Below are 19009 nucleotides of genomic sequence, written 5' to 3' on the forward strand. Positions count from 1 at the left end.
GCTTTTATTTTATCTCATTGATTGTATCTAATTGTTTGTGTCTGTTGTGTGGAGGTTGTTTGATGTTCTCCAAGGAGGGGAAAAAATTCTGTTTGTAGATACTGCTTGCATGCTGTTGCTCTAATGTATCTCAAATATGTAGTAGGAACTGTCCCAGTTACTAGAAAAACAGCCATGCCTGTTTTAAACATTTCATCCATATCTTGGTACTGGACTGTCACAAGTTCAGTTTTCATCCCATTTCTCTAAGTTTTGTTTAAAAAGGAAGAGAGGAAACTCTTGAATATGGATGCCAGTGGTTTTTCATAATCATGGTCTTGCCCATGGCCATATCATTAATTTTGTTTAGGGCAGTGATGGCAAACCTTTTTTCCCTCTGGTGCTGAAAGTGCGTGCACACACACCCAGAATTCAATGGCTGGGTAGAGGGTAAAAATTGGCCCTATTTAGGCCAGAAACAGCACATTTCACAACTTCTGATGGGCCCCGTAGGCCCGTTTTTCACCCTCCGTAGACCCCAGAGACTTCCCTGGAGCCTGGGGAGGGCAAAAATGCCCTCCCGATCCCCCCCAGAGGCCCTCTGGAAGCCAAAAATGCTTTCCAGAGCCTCCTTGCTAGCCGAAAATCAGCTGGCCGGTGCGCACACGCGTGCTGGAACTGAGCTACAGCAACCGCTCCGGGGCTGGCAGATATGGCTCCCACCCCCCCACCCCCGTGCCATAGATCCGCCATCACTGATTTAGGGATCGTTTTATCTTTCATATCTGTTTCTTCTCTTGATTATCCCCTCCATCCAAGTTGCCCTTCGTTATGTTTTTGTAATCTTTTATCTATCCAATCCAATCTTATAGTTCACACTAGTTTACAGCAATAAATGCAGTCAGTACAGAAGAAAAAGTATACACTAGTCCAGAGATAGGCAAAGTTGTCTCCTCTATGACATATGGACTTCAACTCCCAGAATTCCTGAGCTAACGTGATTGGATCAGAAATTCTGGGAGTTGAAGTCCACAAGTCATAGAAGAGACAACTTTGCCTACCCCTGCACTAGTCAAACAGGATGAGTAAAATAAAAGTAGTAATCTTTATCCAGAGACGTTAATCATAGGCACCCATGAGTGTAGCTGGCATGGCTCTGAATACCCTTTCAAAATAGCCTCCATTTTCACTGCTGTACAGAAATTCAAAGCCAGAGAAGACATAAGAAAGAACCGTTTCATAAGGAAATACAGTGGTACCTCGTGATATGAACGATATGAACCCCTCGTGATACGAACCCGGGGTTCGGAAATTTTTTGCCTCTTACAAACTTTTTTCGTCTTACGAAACCACTGCAGATCGCAAAATGGCGCTCCACTGGGCGCCGCCGCCCAGCTATCACCTTTTAAAACAGCCGGGGGGCTTCTCGGTGTTCTCCCGAACGCCGAACCCAAAAGTTCAGGTTCAGGTTCCGGAGGCCACCGAGAAGCGCTCGGCTGTTTCAGAAGGTTACAGCCGGGTGGCGGCACCCGGCGGAGCGCCGTTTTTGTGATCAGCGGCGGCATTTTCGGCCGATCTGGAGGCTGGAAAGGAGGTGGGGAATCCCAATAGGGAATTCCATGGGTGGAGCTTTGACGTCACAAAGACGTCCTTCCTGGATTTGAAAACTCATCTTTGCCGCCAGAATGATCTATTGATTGAGTGAATGTTAATTGAATGCTTTTACGTTTTTAGGATGTTTTTAAGCTTTTTAACTGTTATTAATTGGATCAAATTGTTTTATTATGTATTCTATGTTTGTTGTGAGCCGCCCCGAGTCCACGGAGAGGGGCAGCATACAAATCCTATAAATAAATAAATGCAAGTTATCCTATTTTTAAAAACATGTTCTGTATCTAAAGATCATACTTTCAGGGGATCCCATGCAACTAGGTCCAATAATAAAATCTAAGATAGCAATGCTTTACGGATTAAGCATCTCTTTCTTGGAGAGACTGATGCATCGCCCATTGTACCTGCGAGATGAGGATGCTTTTGGTCCCTATGGCTCATATAATCCTTTGCTGGTAAGTGAAACTGGGGAATAGAGTGGTCAAGACCTGCTTTCAAGCTGACAGATTCTTTGGGTGGAAGTTGCCTAAATCTAAGACATTTGTATCAAATTGCTGCTAATATGGCAAATTTGTGTATATTCTTAATGAATTTTGGTTAAATGTAGTGTTGCAGTATATGGACTTCCATGTGAAGGTGGCACAGTGGCTAAAGTGCAGTATTGCAGTCTAAGTCTGCCCACAGCCTGGAGTTTGATCATGACAGAGCTCAAGATTGACTCAAGCTTCCATCCATCTGAGGTCAATAAAATGAGAACCCAGATTGTTGGGGGCAATATGCAAATACAGTGGTACCTCTACTTACAAACTTAGTTCATTCCATGACCAGGTTCTTAAGTAGAAAAGTTTGTAAGAAGAAGCAATTTTTCCCATAGGAATCAATGTAAAAGCAAATAATGCTTGCGATTGGGGAAACCACAGTGAGGGTGGAGGCCCTGTTTCCTCCCAGGAGATTCCTAGAGAGGCCCCACAGAGGCTTCTCCCTGCATTTTCCGGTTACAGTTTTGGAGGCTCGGGTTTGTAAATAGAAAATGGTTCTTGAGAAGAGGGGGGGAAATCTTGAACACCACGTTCTTATCTAGTTATCTAATTGCTAAATTATGTAATGGGAGATATTGACTAATCACCTTGGGAAGCAATGTTTCTATTACTCAGACCTGAGCAATTTGTGTTCCAGTCTCACATGTATACAAGTTAGCAAAAAATAGTACCATATATTGTAAAACATGTGCAGCTGAATCACAGGGACTCCTAATTGTGGATAGAGAAGGAGATAACAGCCCACACAATTTTCAGTAGTTGGATCTGGTCTTCCTTTTGCTACCCCCATATACTATAATACTTTAAAAGTTTAATATGGTTGAAGCCAAGAGGAATGCAGAGGGGCACACAGCTGAGGGTCTGGCTGGTGCCCTGAAACACCCCCTTCATGTTTTAAGAAATATTAACAGTGTTTAATCATCCTTAAACATTATAAAAAGTTGAACATTTAAAAGGAAGCATTTTTATAGTGTTTAAGCTGCCCAGAGTCCCTCTCTCAGGGAGAAGTATGAAAAATAAATAAATAAAAATATTTTCCAAACTTAATTACTACATGGAGGTTGAGTTCACAATTGGATAGATTTCTTTGTGTTAGTATAGGAAAGTCGGTGATATGGATGAATCCATGTGTTAGAATGATGAGTGAGAGAATATGGTGGCTCCCTTTAATTCTGCATATTACTTACTCAGAATGAGACTGAAAACAATGTCCTCCTGATCTGCTAAATGTAACCTAGTCGGGAGCCATTTAGACTTCTTTGGTGTCCATATACTTTACAGAACTCGACTGGCCTATTAAAATGTTAATGCTTCCAAATGTAGCCGTATTCATTTTTGTGTTATGGTGTTGGTTCTATGCTTGCAGATTACGAAGCTTGTGAAGAATTACAGATCGCATGGCACATTGCTTGCATTGCCATCCAAGCTGTTTTATCATAAGGAACTAGAAGTCTGTGCTGATCCTTCAGTGGCAAATTCTATGTTGGGGTGGGAGAAGCTGCCAAAGAAAGGCTTTCCACTGATTTTTCATGGGATGAGGGTATGTAAACAAATCAGTATTCATTGCATTATACAGTGTTCCCTCGATTTTCGCAGGTTCAAACTTCGCGAATAGCCTATACCACGGTTTTTCAAAAAATATTAATTAAAAAATACTTCACGGTTTTTTCCCCTATACCACGGTTTTCCCCACCCAATGACGTCATATGTCATCGCCAAACTAATAATTTTTGCAAATAAATAACAAAAATAATAATTATTGTTAACAAATAATTATGTTTATAAATACAGTACTTAAAAATAGATTGATTTTAGAAATCTCAGATATACAGAAAGGTATGTAAATCAATAAGCATATCACATTATTTAGATTGCTGTGATATCATTTAGTTTGAGTACAAGAGGTTTAATATAAATGTTCTTTTCTTTATAATTTTATGTGTTATTGTGATTTATCTTGGCAGGATAATTTTGCAACCTACTGTTCCACTTTGAGAAAACCTCACTGAGTAGTGTCTCGGGCATGGCACAATAACATTTTAAATATTGCTTCTAGTTGCTTTAAAGAATTATGTAAAAACCATATGTAAAAGGGTTTTAATTAGGCTTTCTGCCTTCACACATTTCATCTTAAGTATAATGAAGATATGGTGATGTCACTCTGCCAATGAAAGCTGTTTTCACTAATTTGTAAATGAAGTTTATGTTCTAGAAAGCATGGGGACAAATATTTAAATTAAAAAGTATTTCTGGAGCAGACACAAATAATAAAATACTACAGATACTACAGTATCTCCTATTTTTCACTGGTTATTTATTGTTGAGGTTTTTTTTAATGCCTTAGCATCCAAATCCTTCTAAAAGTGGGAAGATATATTCAAAGACTATGTAAATTTGATGGCGACTGCTATAAAATAGAACAAGGGGAATGTGGTCATCATCAAAATGTAACAATGCATGGATCCAGAGTAAAGGCACTCTTTCTCAAATCTATTCTTTTTGTATTTATCCCCACAACTCTCTTATTTACTCACTAAATCAGTGATGGCGAACCTATGGCATGGGTGCTACAGGTTGCACGCGGAGCCATATCTGCTGGCACGGAGCCATTGCCCTGGCTCAGCTCCAACATGCATGTGTGTGCTAGCCAGCTGATTTTTGGCTCACACAAGCTCTGGGAGGGCATTTTTGGCTTCCAGAGAGACTCCAGGGGAGGTGAAGGAGAGCATTTTTACCTTCCCCTGGCTCCAGGGAAGACTTTGGAGCCTGGGGAGGGCGAAACACAAGAAACTACAGGGCCCATCAGAAGTTGAGAAACAGGCCGTTTTGGGCTCCAGAAGGCTTCCAGTGGGGAAGCTGTTTTTGCCCTCCCTAAGCATTGAATTATGGGTGTGGGCACTCACCACAACTGCACTAAATCATTCATTGAGGCATTGGGAGGGTTCTATGCAAAGAATTTTGGAGAAACCTGCAGAATATATATTATATTTTTATTGTTGAGAAATTACAAATTATCCTGAATAAATTGGAAATGACTGGAGGATGTATTCCTTTTAGCAAAGAACAATAACTATTACTGTTCAAAATCTGAACTGCTAATGCTGCCCTGTAAAATATTAATTCTAATGACCAGCTTTTCTGTAGAAACTTCCATATACTAAAATCGATTCAGAGAGGTTTTTTCCCCTGTAATGAGTGGCTTAAAGCCCTTTTTAAATTGCTACAGTGTTTAATCAGTATTGTAGTGAGTCTCCTCAGAATGATAAACACAATATTTCTGTGGAACAGCTCTGGCTATTTAAATGCCTACTTTGACTTTTTATCATCAACTTAAGCACTGTGCAAATACTAAAGTTAAATATGTAAAATAATATTCTCTGTTTTTCATTTCTTGTCTTGCTAACATTAGGGTGTGGAACTGCGTGAAGGCTACAATCCTTCTTGGTTCAATCCTACAGAAGCTGTTCAAGTGATGCGCTACTGTTGCCTTCTTGTTAATCCCATCAATTCTAGAGTATCGTGGAAGGACATTGGAATAGTTACACCTTATCGAAAGCAGGTATAGCTTTCTGCTTTAGCTTTTCATAATTGTTTTTAATTGCATAATAAATTTTGATATTGCTTTGGTTGTTTGCCTAAGTTAACATTATTGAATTATAAATGTGGATAATTCCCCCAAGAAAAATAGCCCTTATTTGAAGATCTGCAATTAATTTAATTTAATTAGTTTAAGTAGATTTAAACTTAGATTGCTTTCAATAAACTTTCTTATTTTTTAACTCAAATTGTAGTAAGATAGGATCAATGAGAAAACTATTCAAAACCTTCAAAAATACCATTTAGAATTTACTTGTTTAACTGTTTCAATACCTGAATCATTTTAATAAATTCATGATTTTTTTTTTAGTCCAATGCTGTCTATAAAATAATATACATTTTTGTTTTAGGTAGAAAAAATCAGAATTCTCTTACGCAGTGTGGATCTAGCAGATATTAAAATTGGCTCAGTAGAGGAATTTCAGGGACAAGAATTCCCAGTGATCATCTTATCAACAGTACGTAGTCAAGTGCTATTTGTGTATGTGATATTCAGAGGCCAAGCTCATTCCCCAAATTAGCAAGCCACAGTAGGATAAAAGTACATGGGTAAATGACTAGTAAAGCTCAGGACAGGCAACTGGTGTCCTCCAGAAATTGTGACCTACTGCTCTCACAAGTACTTGAAATTGATCCTCCTATCCTCTACATCAGCGTTTCCCAACCGGTGTGCCGCGGCACAGTAGTGTGCCGCGAGACATGGTCAGGTGTGCCGCGAGAAGCTCAAGCTGGGCGGGGCGCTGCCGGCGCCCCTGCCTGAGTGTCATCCTGTGGATGGTCTTGGGCTTCACAGTCGCTTCCTGGTTCCCTCTCCTCCCACCGCCTGTGTCTCCCGCCGTCGCCTCCCACCAAGCCGTCGCCTCCCACCAAGCCGTCGCCCGTTGCCGTGGGTTCCTCGATTGGGAGCTGCCGCTTCCCTCCGTCCAGCTCAGCCACGCTGCCGTAGAAAGCACAGAGGTTATTGCCACCGCTTCTGCCTCCACTCAGGGAGCCACCGTGGTCACCGCGCCTTTTCCTCTCCCTCAGCTCAACCACGGTGGCTCCCTGAGTGGAGGCAGAGGTGGCGGCAATAACCTCTGCACTTTCTACGGCAGCGTGGCTGGGCTGCCTGGAAGGAAGCGGCAGCTCCGAGGAATGAGGCGCTGGCGGTAGACACAGGCGGAGAGAGGAGAGGGAACCAGGAAGCCACTGTAAAGCCCAAGACCAGCCACAGGACGATCTTCAGCCAGGGGCACCGGAACCGCGCGCAGCCATGGTGGGAGCAGCATGAGGTAGCAACGAGGCGCGAGGACAAGCAGGCAGCTTGGTGGAGGGGAAGCGCTGAGGGGCTCTCCTCCTTCCCCACCCCCGCGGTTCTCTCCCGCCCTGGCTTTCGCTTCGCCCCATGATTTCCCCGCAATTTCATCCAGGCCACCTCTTGCCTCCTTTTGAACTGCGGGGAAATCTGCAAAGCAAAAGCCAGGGCGGGAGAGAAGCGCGGGGGTGGGGAAGGAGGAGAGCCCCTCAGCGCTTCCCCTCCGCCAAGCTGCCTGCTTGTCCTCGCGCCTTGTTGCTACCTCCTGCCTTTTTCCAGGGGCCTTTGGAAGGCACCCAGGGAAGGGGGGGGATTGGGGGTGGCTGCAGCGGCTTCTCGTCCTCTTCATCCGGCTGCTAATGCCCGCCCGGCCCCTCTTGCAGTCCCTTCACGGAGTGCTTTTGTCCCAGGCTGTCAGCGAAAGGGCTGCAGGCAGAATTTGGAATGTCGGGGGTGTGTGCGTGCGGGCTCCGCATCCCCCCGCCACCCGGAACATTTAAAATAAGAAAAACCTTCGCCGGCCTCCGCAGAGAAGAAAGGAAGAGAGAGAAAGAGAGGCAGAGCAAGAGAGGCAGAGCAAGAGAGGCAGAGAGAGAGAGAAAGAGAGAGAAAGAGAGCTAGCAAGAGAGAGAGAAAGAGAGACAGAGAGAGAGAAAGAGAAAGAAAGAAAGAGAGAGAATGAAAGATAGCAAGAGGCAGAGAGAGCAAGGGAGAGAGAAAGACATATAGGGAGGGAAGGAGGGAGAGAGAAAGAGAGCAAAAAAGAGAGGAAGAAAGAAAGGGATGGAGAGAGAGAAAGAAGGGAAGGAAGGAAGAGAGAGAAAGAGTGAGGGAGAAATAGAGCGAAATGGAAGAAGATTTTTTTTTGTCAAAACTTTTCTTTAGCCACCCCCCCACCCCCCCGTTCAGTGTTCCCCAGGATTTTGAAAATATGAATAATGTGCCGCGGCTCAAAAAAGGTTGGGAAACACTGCTCTACATAATTATCCATTAGCAGTTGTCATCATACATAGCAATGTTTCCTTTAAGGTGCACCATGCGCTGTAGCGCATTAAAAAATTAATCCTGGTGCACGCTTTTCAAAGGCCACGCAGAGAGTAGGGTGACGGAGGGGGCCCCCTACCCGCTGCAGTGGCGTTTCACACTTCCGCCTCCGCCTCCACCTCCTCAGTGGCGGGTGGTCCCTCCCCCAGCGGCAGCGCTGCTGTTGCTGCTGCTTCTGGCTTGCGGCTCCTGGGTAGAGGTTGGTGGCTGGGCTGGGCGCGGGAGCGGAGCTGGCGGTGGCAGGGGAGACAAAGGGGCCTTAAATTGCCGGAGTTGGGAGTGGGGGGGGCAGAATAACATAGTGGGAAGGGACCTTATGCCCCAGCACAGAGCCCCAAATAATTACACAATATGTTGTCTTGGGTGACATCTGGGAAAAAAAATCAGGCGCTGAGGCATGAAAATTTATTTATTTGTTTGTTCATTTGTTTTGACTTCTGTGCTCCCCAATCCCGAAGGGACTGCCGCTCAGACACTGTACTTTTCCGCCCACACCGAAAAAAAATTAGAGGGAATAATTGCAAGCTAGATATTAGTACAAAATGTGGTAGTTGGTATATGTTGGTTGTACTATACCAGGGGTAGGCAAAGTTGGCTCTTCTATGACATGTGGACTTCAACTCCCAGAATTCCTGAGCTAGCATGATTGGCTCAGGAATTCTGGGAGTTGAAGTTCGCAAGTCATAGAAGAACCAACTTTGCCTACCCCTGTATTATGCTAATACATAAAACTTTGAACATCACATTTATTATTTGATTTTATTAAGACTTACAAAGTGGCGCTCAAGGCGGCAAGATGCACGTTCAGGGTGACCCGCTCCCTTCTTAACCAGAGGAGAGTTGGAGAGCCCTTACAGAGTAGTGCTGAGGATTTTAACACGTTTTTCACTGATAAAATCGCTCGGATCCAGGCGGACGTCGGCTCCAATTGGATAACAAAGTCGACTGACAACGGGTCGATGAAGTGGACAAGGCCATTGGAGCTGTGAGTTCCACCACCTGCTTACTGGATCCGTGTCCCTCCTGGCTGGTCTCCGCCAGCAGGGAGGTGACACGGAGCTGGGTCCAGGAGATTGTCAACGCTTCTTTCCGGATCCCTACAAGGAGCACTTGTACGCCCCCTCCTCAAGAAGCCTTCCCTGGACCCAGCCATTCTTCACAACTATCGGCCAGTCTCCAACCTTCCCTTTATGGGGAAGGTTGTTGAGAAGGTAGTGGCGCTCCAACTCCAACGGTCCTTGGAAGAAGCTGATTATCTAGGCCCTCAACAGTCAGGATTCAGGCCCGGCTACAGCACGCGCTGATGGATGATCTCTGGCGGGCCCAGGACAGGGGTTTATCCTCTGTCCTGGTGCTTCTTGACCTCTCAGCGGCTTTCGATACCATCGCCCATGGTATCCTTCTGCGTCTGCTGGAGGAGTTGGGAGTGGGAGGCACTGTTTTTCAGTGGTTCTCCTCCTACCTCTCCGGTCAGTCGCAGTCAGTGTTAGTGGGGGGGTCAGAGGTCGACCTCAAGGTCATTCACTTGTGGGGTGCCTCGGGGTCAGTCCTCTCCCCCCCCATCTATTCAATATCTACATAAAACCGCTGGGTGAGATCATCCAGAGGCATGGGGTGAGGTATCATCAGTATGCAGATGATACCCAGTTGTACATCTCCACCCCATATCCAGTCAATGAAGCAGTGGAAGTGATGTGCCAGTGCCTGGAGGCTGTTGGGGTCTGGATGGGTGTCAACAGACTCAAACTCAACTCAGATAAGACAGAGTGGCTGAGGGTTCTGCCTCCCAAGGACAATTCCATCTGTCCATCCATAACCCTTGGGGGGGGGAATTATTGACCCCCTCAGAGAGGGTCCGCAACTTGGGCATCCTCCTCGATCCACAACTCACATTAGAGAACCATCTTTCAGCTGTGGCAAGGGGGATGTTTGCCCAGGTTCGCCTGGTGTACCAGTTGTAGCCCTATCTGGACCAGGACTCACTGCTCACAGTCACTCATGCCCTCATCACCTCGAGATTCGACTTCTGTAATGCTCTCTACATGGGTCTACCTTTGAAAAGTGTTTGGAAACTTCAGATCGTGCAGGATGCAGCTGCGAGAGCAATCATGGGCTTCCCCAAGTATGCCCATGTTACACCAACACTCCGCAGTCTGCATTGGTTGCCGATCAATTTCCGGTCACAATTCAAAGTGTTGGTTATGACCTATAAAGCCCTTCATGGCACCGGACCAGAATATCTCCGGGACCGCCTTCTGCCACACAAATCCCAGCGACTGATTAGGTCCCACAGAGTTGGCCTTCTCCGGATCCCGTCGACTAAACAATGTCATTTGGCGGGTCCCAGGGGAAGAGTCTTCTCAGTGGCGGCCCCAACTCTCTGGAACCAGCTCCCTCTGGAGATTAGAACTGCCTCCACCCTCCTTGCCTTTCGTAAACTCCTTAAAACCCACCTTTGCCGCCAGGCATGGGGAAATTGAGATATCTGCCCGGGGCTATACAATTTATGTATGGTATGTCTGCTTAATAACGGGTTTTTTTTAATGTTTTTAAATTATTAGATTTGTCATGAATTGTTTTATTGCTGTTGTGAGCCGCCCCGAGTCTACGGAGAGGGGCGGCATACAAATCTAATTAATAATAATAATAATAATAATTTTATTTTATTTACTGAATTTATACCTGCCGCTTATTCACCTATACTGACTCAAGGTGGCTTACAGAATATAAAATCACATTTAAAACAATAAAAACTAACAAAAAGAATCAAATAATATAGTACAATATAATAAAACCACCAACCTCACCTTACCACACAAGCCATTTAATGCGCTATACCCCACACAGGCCCGTTGGCAGAACTAGGTCTTCAGTGCCTTCCAGAAGAGTATTAGAGTAGGGGCCATTTTAATCTCTGGGGGAATGATGTTCCAGAGAAAGGTAGCCACCATGGAGAAGGCCCTTCTGGGTCCCACCAGGTGTATCTCTTGGGGATGGGACCTGCAACATTACCTGCCTCCCTACTCTGATGGGTCAGGTAGAATGTGATGGGGATGAGACAGTCCCTTGGTTAGTAGGTACTTTGTATCAAATTTCTTTTCAACTTTTTTTAAAAATGGGGAAATACTATTAAAACTTTTACTATTTAGGATGCTATTCAGTTACTCATCAAACTTTTAGACCAAATGCATCTGTAGTTGATGTGAAATCTTACATTTTAACACACTTGCAAATTCACTTAGCAGAAAGAATAATTCATTCTGGACTATGAAACTTTTCAAAAGTACGTGGTAGTCATCTCTGAGGCTGCCTAACCAGTACTACTACATCATGGCAATACAGTGATCCCTCGAGTATCGCGAGGGTTACGTTCTAAGACCCCTCGCGATACTCAATTTTTCGCGATATAGTGGTGCGCCGCCCACACAAAGGGGAAACCCCGATCTTCGGCTCCTCGCTGCTGCCGCGCTGCCGAGCAGATCAGCTGCTGGGCGGCCGAAGAAACCTTCCCTGGGTCTTCCCCGCCGCCCACGCAAAGGGGAAACCCCGATCTTCGGCTCCTCGCTGCTGCCCACTCGCCCGCCCGCCCGCCGCTCGAGAGCAAGAGATAGAGAAAGAGAGAGAAGGAAAGAAAGAGATGAGAGAGGGAGGAAGAGAGTGTGAGAGAGGAAGAAGCAAGATAGAGAAAGAGAAAGAAAGATGAGAAAGGAAGGAAGAGTGTGACATCATCAGGTGGGAAAAACCGCAGTATAGCAAAAAAAAACGCAGACGTATTTTTAATTTATTATTTTTTGAAAAATCGCGATATAGCGTTTCGCGAAGATCGAGATCGCGAAAATCGAGGGATCACTGTATTGTGCATTTTCCTTCAAGAGTTCAAGGCAGCACAGACAGCAAGTTTTTCTCCTCCCCCCCCCCTTTACGGATAGCCCTCAACTTACCACCCACCATTGAGCCCAACATTTCTGTTGTTAAGGAAGACATTTGTTAAGTGAGTTTTGCCCCATTTTGTGACTTTTCTTGCCACAGCGGGTAAGTGAATCATTGCAATTGATAAGTTAGTAGCCTGGTTGTTAAATGAGTCCCGCTTCCCCATTGATCACGTGACACAGTATCCATCATAAATACGACCAATGCCAAGCATCTGAATTTTGATCACATGATCATGGGGATGCTGCAAAGGACATAACTGAAAAACGGTGATGTGTCACTTTTTTTAGTTTAGTAAATGGACACTAAGTGTTATAAATCAAGGACTACCTGTAATATCTTGATGTTAGAAGGATTGACAGAGAGAGTAACCAGCCAAAATTCACCCAGTGAGTTTCTGTGGCTGAGGACAGAGTTGAACTTGAACTCGCCTAATTCTGGTCCACCATTTTAACCACTATGTTATATATTCAGCTTCAGATTATAAAATCATTTGCACTACTTTGCGTATCTGGAGGAATTAAATGGTTGGTGCTTATGTTTCAGGTTCGGTCAAATGAAAAAGGATCCGGTGATGAAAAACATTTTCTAGGTTTTCTTGGTAATTCAAAGCGCTTTAATGTAGCAATTACCAGACCTAAGGCTTTGCTCATTGTTGTGGGAAATCCTCACGTGCTTGCAAAAGTAAGAATTTCTTATTTATTATCTAATTCATGTTGCTTTAATTACACTAATGGAATAATATCATTGAGATATTGGTAGCTGCCTCTATTTCTAATTTAAAGTTCAACAGAAAAGTTATGTCTCGATGATGCATCTTAGTCTTTCATAGCAATACACTAATTTTTAAATGCAGAAAAGATATCTGAAATTTCAGCCTGAATTTCATTCAATGAAAATACAGAAGGGAGCCAAATGAAGGTAACAGGTATACTCTTGTTTACTTGTAGTAATGTATGCTACCATTAATGATCTTAAACATCTTGCTTTTAAGTTGCAAAGTTTTTCTTATTTATGTTGTCATTAAGTGTTAGAAACATAGAAACATAGAAGTCTGACGGCAGAAAAAGACCTCCTGGTCCATCTAGTCTGCCCTTATACTATTTTCTGTATTTTATCTTAGGATGGATATGTGTTTATCCCAGGCATGTTTAAATTCAGTTACTGTGGATTTATCTACCATGTCTGCTGGAAGTTTATTCCAAGGATCTACTACTCTTTCAGTAAAATAATATTTTCTCATGTTGCTTTTGATCTTTCCCCCAACTAACTTCAGATTGTGTCCCCTTGTTCTTGTGTTCACTTTCCTATTAAAAACACTTCCCTCCTGGACCTTATTTAACCCTTTAATATATTTAAATGTTTCGATCATGTCCCCCCTTTTCCTTCTGCCCTCCAGACTATACAGATTGAGTTCATTAAGTCTTTCCTGATACGTTTTATGCTTAAGACCTTCCACCATTCTTGTAGCCCGTCTTTGGACCCGTTCAATTTTCTCAATATCATTTTGTAGGTGAGGTCTCCAGAACTGAACACAGTATTCCAAATGTGGTCTCACCAGCATTCTATATAGTGTTGACATCAACATACAGTGGGGAAAAAAGTATTTAGTCAGACACCAATTGTGCAAGTTCTCCCACTTAAAAAGATGAGAGAGGCCTGTAATTGACATCATAGGTAGACCTCAACCATGAGAGACAACATGAGAAAATACATCCAGAAAATCACATTCTGATTTTTAACGAATTTATTTCCAAATTATGGTGGAAAATAAGTATTTGGTCAATAACAAAAGTTCATCTCAATACTTTGCTATATATCCTTTGTTGGCAATCACAGAGGTCAAACATTTTCTGTAAGTCCTCACAAGGTTGGCACACATTGTTGCTGGTATGTTGGCCCATTCCTCCATGCAGATCTCCTCAAGAGCAGTGATGTTTTGGGTCTGTCGCTGGGCAACAGGGACTTTCAACTCCCTCCAAAAACTTTTTATAAGGTTGAGATCTGGAGACTGGCTAGGCCACTCCAGAACCTTAAAATACTTCTTACGAAGCCACTCCTTCGTTGCCTTGGCGGTGTATTTGGGATCATTGTCATGCTGAAAGATCCAGCCACGTTTCATCTTCAGTGCCCTTGTTGATGGAAGGTGGTTTGCATTCAAAATCTCACAATACATGACCCCCATTTAGTCTTTCATGTACACGGATCAGTCGTCCTGGTCCCTTTGCAGAGAAACCGCCCCAAAACATGATGTTGCCACCCCCATGCTTCACAGTAGGTGTGGTGTTCTTTGGATGCAGCTCAGCATTCTTCCTCCTCCAAACACAACGAGTTGTGTTTCTACCAAACAGTTCTACTTTGGTTTCATCTGACCATATGACATTCTCCCAATACTCTTCTGGATCATCCAAATGCTCTCTAGCAAATTTCAGACGGGCACAGACATGTACTGGCTTACGCAGGGGGACACATCTGGCACTGCAGAATCTTGAGTCCCTGGTGGCGTAGTGTATTACTGATGGTAACCTTTGTTACGTTGGTCCCAGCTCTCTGCAGGTCATTCACTAGGTTCCCCCGTTTGGATCTGGGATTTTTGCTCACCGTTCTTGTGATCATTTTGACCCCACGGGATGAGATCTTGCGTGTAGTCCCAGATCAAGGGAGATTATCAGTGGTCTTCTATGTCTTCCATTTTCTAATTATTGCTCCCAGAGTTGATTTCTTCACACCAAGCTGCTTGCCTATTGCAGATTCAGTCTTCAAAGCCTGCTGCAGGGTTACAATTTTGTTTCTGGTGTCCTTCGACAGCTCTTTGGTCTTCACCATAGTGGAGTTTGGAGTGTGACGGTTTGAGGTTATGGACAGGTGTCTTTTATACTGATAACAAATTCAAACAGGTGACATTACTACAGGTAATGAGTGGAGGACAGGGGAACCTCTTAAAGAAGAAGTTGCAAGTCTGTGAGAGCCAGAAATCTTGCTTGTTTGTAGGTGACCAAATACTTATTTTCCACCATAATTTGTAAAGAAATTCGTTAAAAATCAGACAATGTGATTTTCTGGATGTGTTTTCTCATATTGTCTCTCATGGTTGAGGTCTACCTATGATGTCAATTATAGGCCTCTCTCATCTTTTTAAGTGGGAGAACTTGCACAATTGGTGTCTGACTAAATACCTTTTCCCCCACTGTATGTCATATATGGATTATATGGCAATAAAACAAAAGTAATGTCATTTTTAATAACAAATTGTCCCTCGCCTCCAAAAAGCAACCATACTGGGCATTGTTATAGCTAAATGTGGTATTGTTAGTAGATTGTTTTTCATTTAGTTGTTGTAACAGTGAAATGGGCAGGATATAAATTTAATTAATTATAATATTTTTTGTGTATGTACAATGGATACTAATTGACATATCCACTCCTTCCATGCCATGATCCTCATTTGTCTGTTTAGTGCTAATTCACACTAATATAATGTTAGCTAATATAGAATGGTTTATTTTATTTTGTTTCTTTTAACTTAATTTTTCAGAATTAAGAGAATAATTGTGCTGTAGAAATGAACAAATCAATTAATCTCTTCATATTGCCTTTATGGCTTTCAAATGCTTGTTCAGATCTTGAAACAGTATTTTCTTATTATAGCAATCTTTATTAACTGTTGTTCTGCTGAACATCTTAGATAGTGTATTGTCCAATACACATTGTCCAATGTGTATTGGACAAAACAAATAAATAAAATAGTTGCCAAATCAAGTCTTTCAAAAAATCAGGAAACATGTAATTTGTCTTGGTGAAATTATAAACGTTCTAAAATCCTATAAAACTTTTAACAGGCTTTAATTACATATATTATACATGATAAGAAGTTAGACTATGTTTGCTACATCTCAGCTCCCATGCTACCATCTTAGGCATCCTAGTAACACAGTGTTATTTGAAAATCATCTGCATGTAATGTCCTAAACCTGTTCTTATTTAGGCATGCTAATATTAAGGAATATAAACTAGAGAAATATCTATGGCCATTTTATGGTATAGTGTCTTGTGCACCTTTTATAATCCTCTTTCCTTTGGCCAGGATCCTTGCTTTAGGGCTTTGTTGGAGTACAGTCTAATAAATGACGTTTACATTGGTTCTGACTTGCCTGAAGAATTTGAAAATCGGAAAAAGTGAGTGTATTTTCAACATTATGGGTGAAGAAATAAGTGAACATGGGTGAATCACTAAATAATGAAAGGATTTTATTCTGTATTTTCTAGAGTTCTATCTTGGAGGCCATCAGAAAGTGTGAGTGAAGCTCAATACTGGCCCAATTTAGCGTAGGGAGGAAAAGTCGCGATATGTCATGTGATGTCGCAAGTTTGACACCTATGCTTTATAAGGACAGAGAAGGTGGTCTACACTCCCAAATCTTCATATATGAACTGAGATACATAAAATTACAGAATTGTAGTGTGTCGAACATGTTTTTATAGGATTTTTTGTTTTCTTGGGGTATCAAAATTTTCTAGACCAGTGATGGTAAACCTTTTTTTCTTTGGGTGCTATTGCGTGCATGTTTATGCCCACACCCATTTTCCTAAAATATTTTTCTTTCATGTCCTTTATTTTATTTTGATATACTGTACAGTGGTACCTCATCTAACGAACTTTTCAAGATATGAACCCGGTGTTTAAGACTTTTTTGCCTCTTCTTCCGAACTATTTTCACCATACGAACCCAAGCCGCTGCTGCTGGGATGAAGGGGTTTCTTTTTTCCCCCCTTTTTTGAAGAAAGAAAAGGGAGGGGCGGCTTGGAGGGGGAAAGAGTGCATTTAAAAAACTAGGAGAACAGCCGTGCTTGCAGGTACTGAGTGTCTTTTGAAGAAAGAAAAGGGAGGGGCGGCCCCCTTGCCTTTCTTCCTTCCCACTCACCCTTTAGCCTAGTCTTGCTTCTTTCACCCGCCCCCTTTAGCTGCTCCTCCCTGCCCTCTGTTCGCCTCCCTTCTAAAGTTTGGGATTTTCCTGAAGGATTTGCAGGCATTATTTGCTTTTACATTGATTCCTATGGGAAACATTGTTTCATCTTACGAACTTGTCACCTTACGAACCTCCTCCTGGAACCAATTAAGTTCATATCATGAGGTACCACTGTATTTTAGTCTTGTTTAAATACCATCAGGTCAGGTGCTCATTCTTGGAACTTCTCTCTGAAGTTTTATTGGCAAGATGCGTCATACTGTAGTTAGCAAATAACTCACTTTACATGACTTGAGATTCAACGTCAGCTAGGGTTTTTTTTTTTAAAAAAAAACCAACCTTTCTTACTCCCTTTAGTTCTTTAGGATGATGTTTAATGTTAATAGACAAGGGTAGGATTTTTAAAAATCTAATAAATCAATACTGAAACTCTAAGACAATGTATGATAGAGATTCTTGCATATAGTATCTTGATGGTAGAACTGTGGCACATGGGGCCATATTGGAAGGCACGCAAGATTTTGTCTTATTTCAGCCCAGCACACATGCGCATGCTGAACAGCTGATTTTCAGCCTTAGGAAAAGCAGTCTTTTCCTCTAGGCGCTTCCGAAAAGCTTTCCTGAAGCCCTAGAGGCAAATAAAATCCCCCAATGGACAAACCGGAAGTGCGTTCTCCAAACTTCCGGTTTGCCGTTGTGCTGTTATTTGCACTCCAGATGGTTCAGAAAAGTTTCCTAAAGCCCCAAAGTGCAAAAAACAGCACAATGGGCAACCCGGAAATGCATTTTCCGAACTTCTGGTATTTTGGGCATTTTTTTGCACCTACCAGGCTTGAGAAAGGCCTATCCACATGTGCGAAGCGGTGCACATGCGTGGGGTGGGGAGGGAAGGGATGTGGGCATGTGCACACATGCTAGCACACACACACACACCCCTTTTGGCACACGAACCAAAAAAAAGGTTCGCCATCACTGATACAGTATCTTCCTGGCAGAAATCTCTATCGTGCATTGTCTTGCAGTCTTATGTGCCCTGTTGATCAAATAGTCTACTTGCACCAGTCACAAATAGAGACTTCATCAAATAATTATGATTTTCTTCATAATTGGTGGACAACCCCCAAATCAATCTCTTTGCACTTCAGGACAACCATCAATGCCTAAGCTCTTGTTCTGGCATTAGAATATATCCTTAATCTTAAAACAATGTCTTCATCTCTTTTATTATTTCCAAGCAATTCCCATGTTAACTAGAGTTCTTTCAACGCTTTATGTGTACATTTATAGATGGAGTCTCAAAGTTTGAGGAAAACAATTATTTTGGAATGTATGATACTTTCTAGATATTTATGATTATTAAATCAATTTTGGCTAGTAAAACAAATATTTCATATGTTGCCTTTAGTTATTAGTAGCATTTCCACCATACTAGATTTAACTATGGTGACTAAAACAATATTTCTCCAATTCTGGTTATTTTATTTATTATTTTATTTTGTTAATCTACAGGTGCAGTTAAATAGAAGAAGTTCCACCAGCTCAATTTTCCAGACCATGACTTTATTTCCATTTAAAAAAAATATACAGAGGTTTATTTTCTTGGTTATTAAAAAGTATATATTATTTAAAAAAAGGCTTATTGTGTTATAATTATGATTTCATTGTTGTTATATTTTTATGCTGTTAAATTTAATAAATGTTAAGGCATTTTGCATGTATCCTTTTTCTTGTAGCTAATAAGAATGAACAATAAAGTAGTCGATCTTATTCCTCATGGCAACTAGCTTTAGCCTGTTCTGAGTTTCGTCAACTTCATAAAAATATTGTTGGCAGAGCTACTGTATATCTCAACAATGGTTTCTCAGCTAAATAAAAGTGTACTGTATGGCCAACTTGGGCTGATCTAAAAAAAACTAATGAAGCAGAGATGGACTACTTGACTTGATTATTTTTATATCAGATTTATATTGGGTTTCGTACATTTTGTATTGATTTTACTGGGTAAGCTGCCCTGAGTCCACTGGAAAAGGGCAGCTTAGAAATCCAAA

At 42.3% G+C, this 19009-nt stretch overlaps 1 protein-coding gene across 2 annotated transcripts in view; it reads left to right on the forward strand.

Annotated features, from left to right (window-relative positions):
* The window catches only part of MOV10L1 (Mov10 like RNA helicase 1), a 65217-nt gene extending 46476 nt beyond the window's left edge, over positions 1 to 18741 (forward strand). For both annotated transcript variants that reach the window (XM_070755382.1, XM_070755383.1), the window contains 7 exons: positions 1881 to 2045; positions 3496 to 3669; positions 5539 to 5688; positions 6077 to 6184; positions 12541 to 12678; positions 16079 to 16170; positions 18471 to 18741. In XM_070755382.1, coding sequence (XP_070611483.1) covers positions 1881 to 2045; positions 3496 to 3669; positions 5539 to 5688; positions 6077 to 6184; positions 12541 to 12678; positions 16079 to 16170; positions 18471 to 18480 — 837 coding nt within the window. In that variant the 3' untranslated portion in view covers positions 18481 to 18741. The remainder of the gene's footprint in view (positions 1 to 1880; positions 2046 to 3495; positions 3670 to 5538; positions 5689 to 6076; positions 6185 to 12540; positions 12679 to 16078; positions 16171 to 18470) is intronic.
* The last annotated feature ends 268 nt before the right edge of the window (positions 18742 to 19009 follow it).

This window comes from Erythrolamprus reginae, chromosome 6, assembly GCF_031021105.1.
Source record: "Erythrolamprus reginae isolate rEryReg1 chromosome 6, rEryReg1.hap1, whole genome shotgun sequence".
NCBI classification, from domain to species: domain Eukaryota; kingdom Metazoa; phylum Chordata; class Lepidosauria; order Squamata; family Dipsadidae; genus Erythrolamprus; species Erythrolamprus reginae.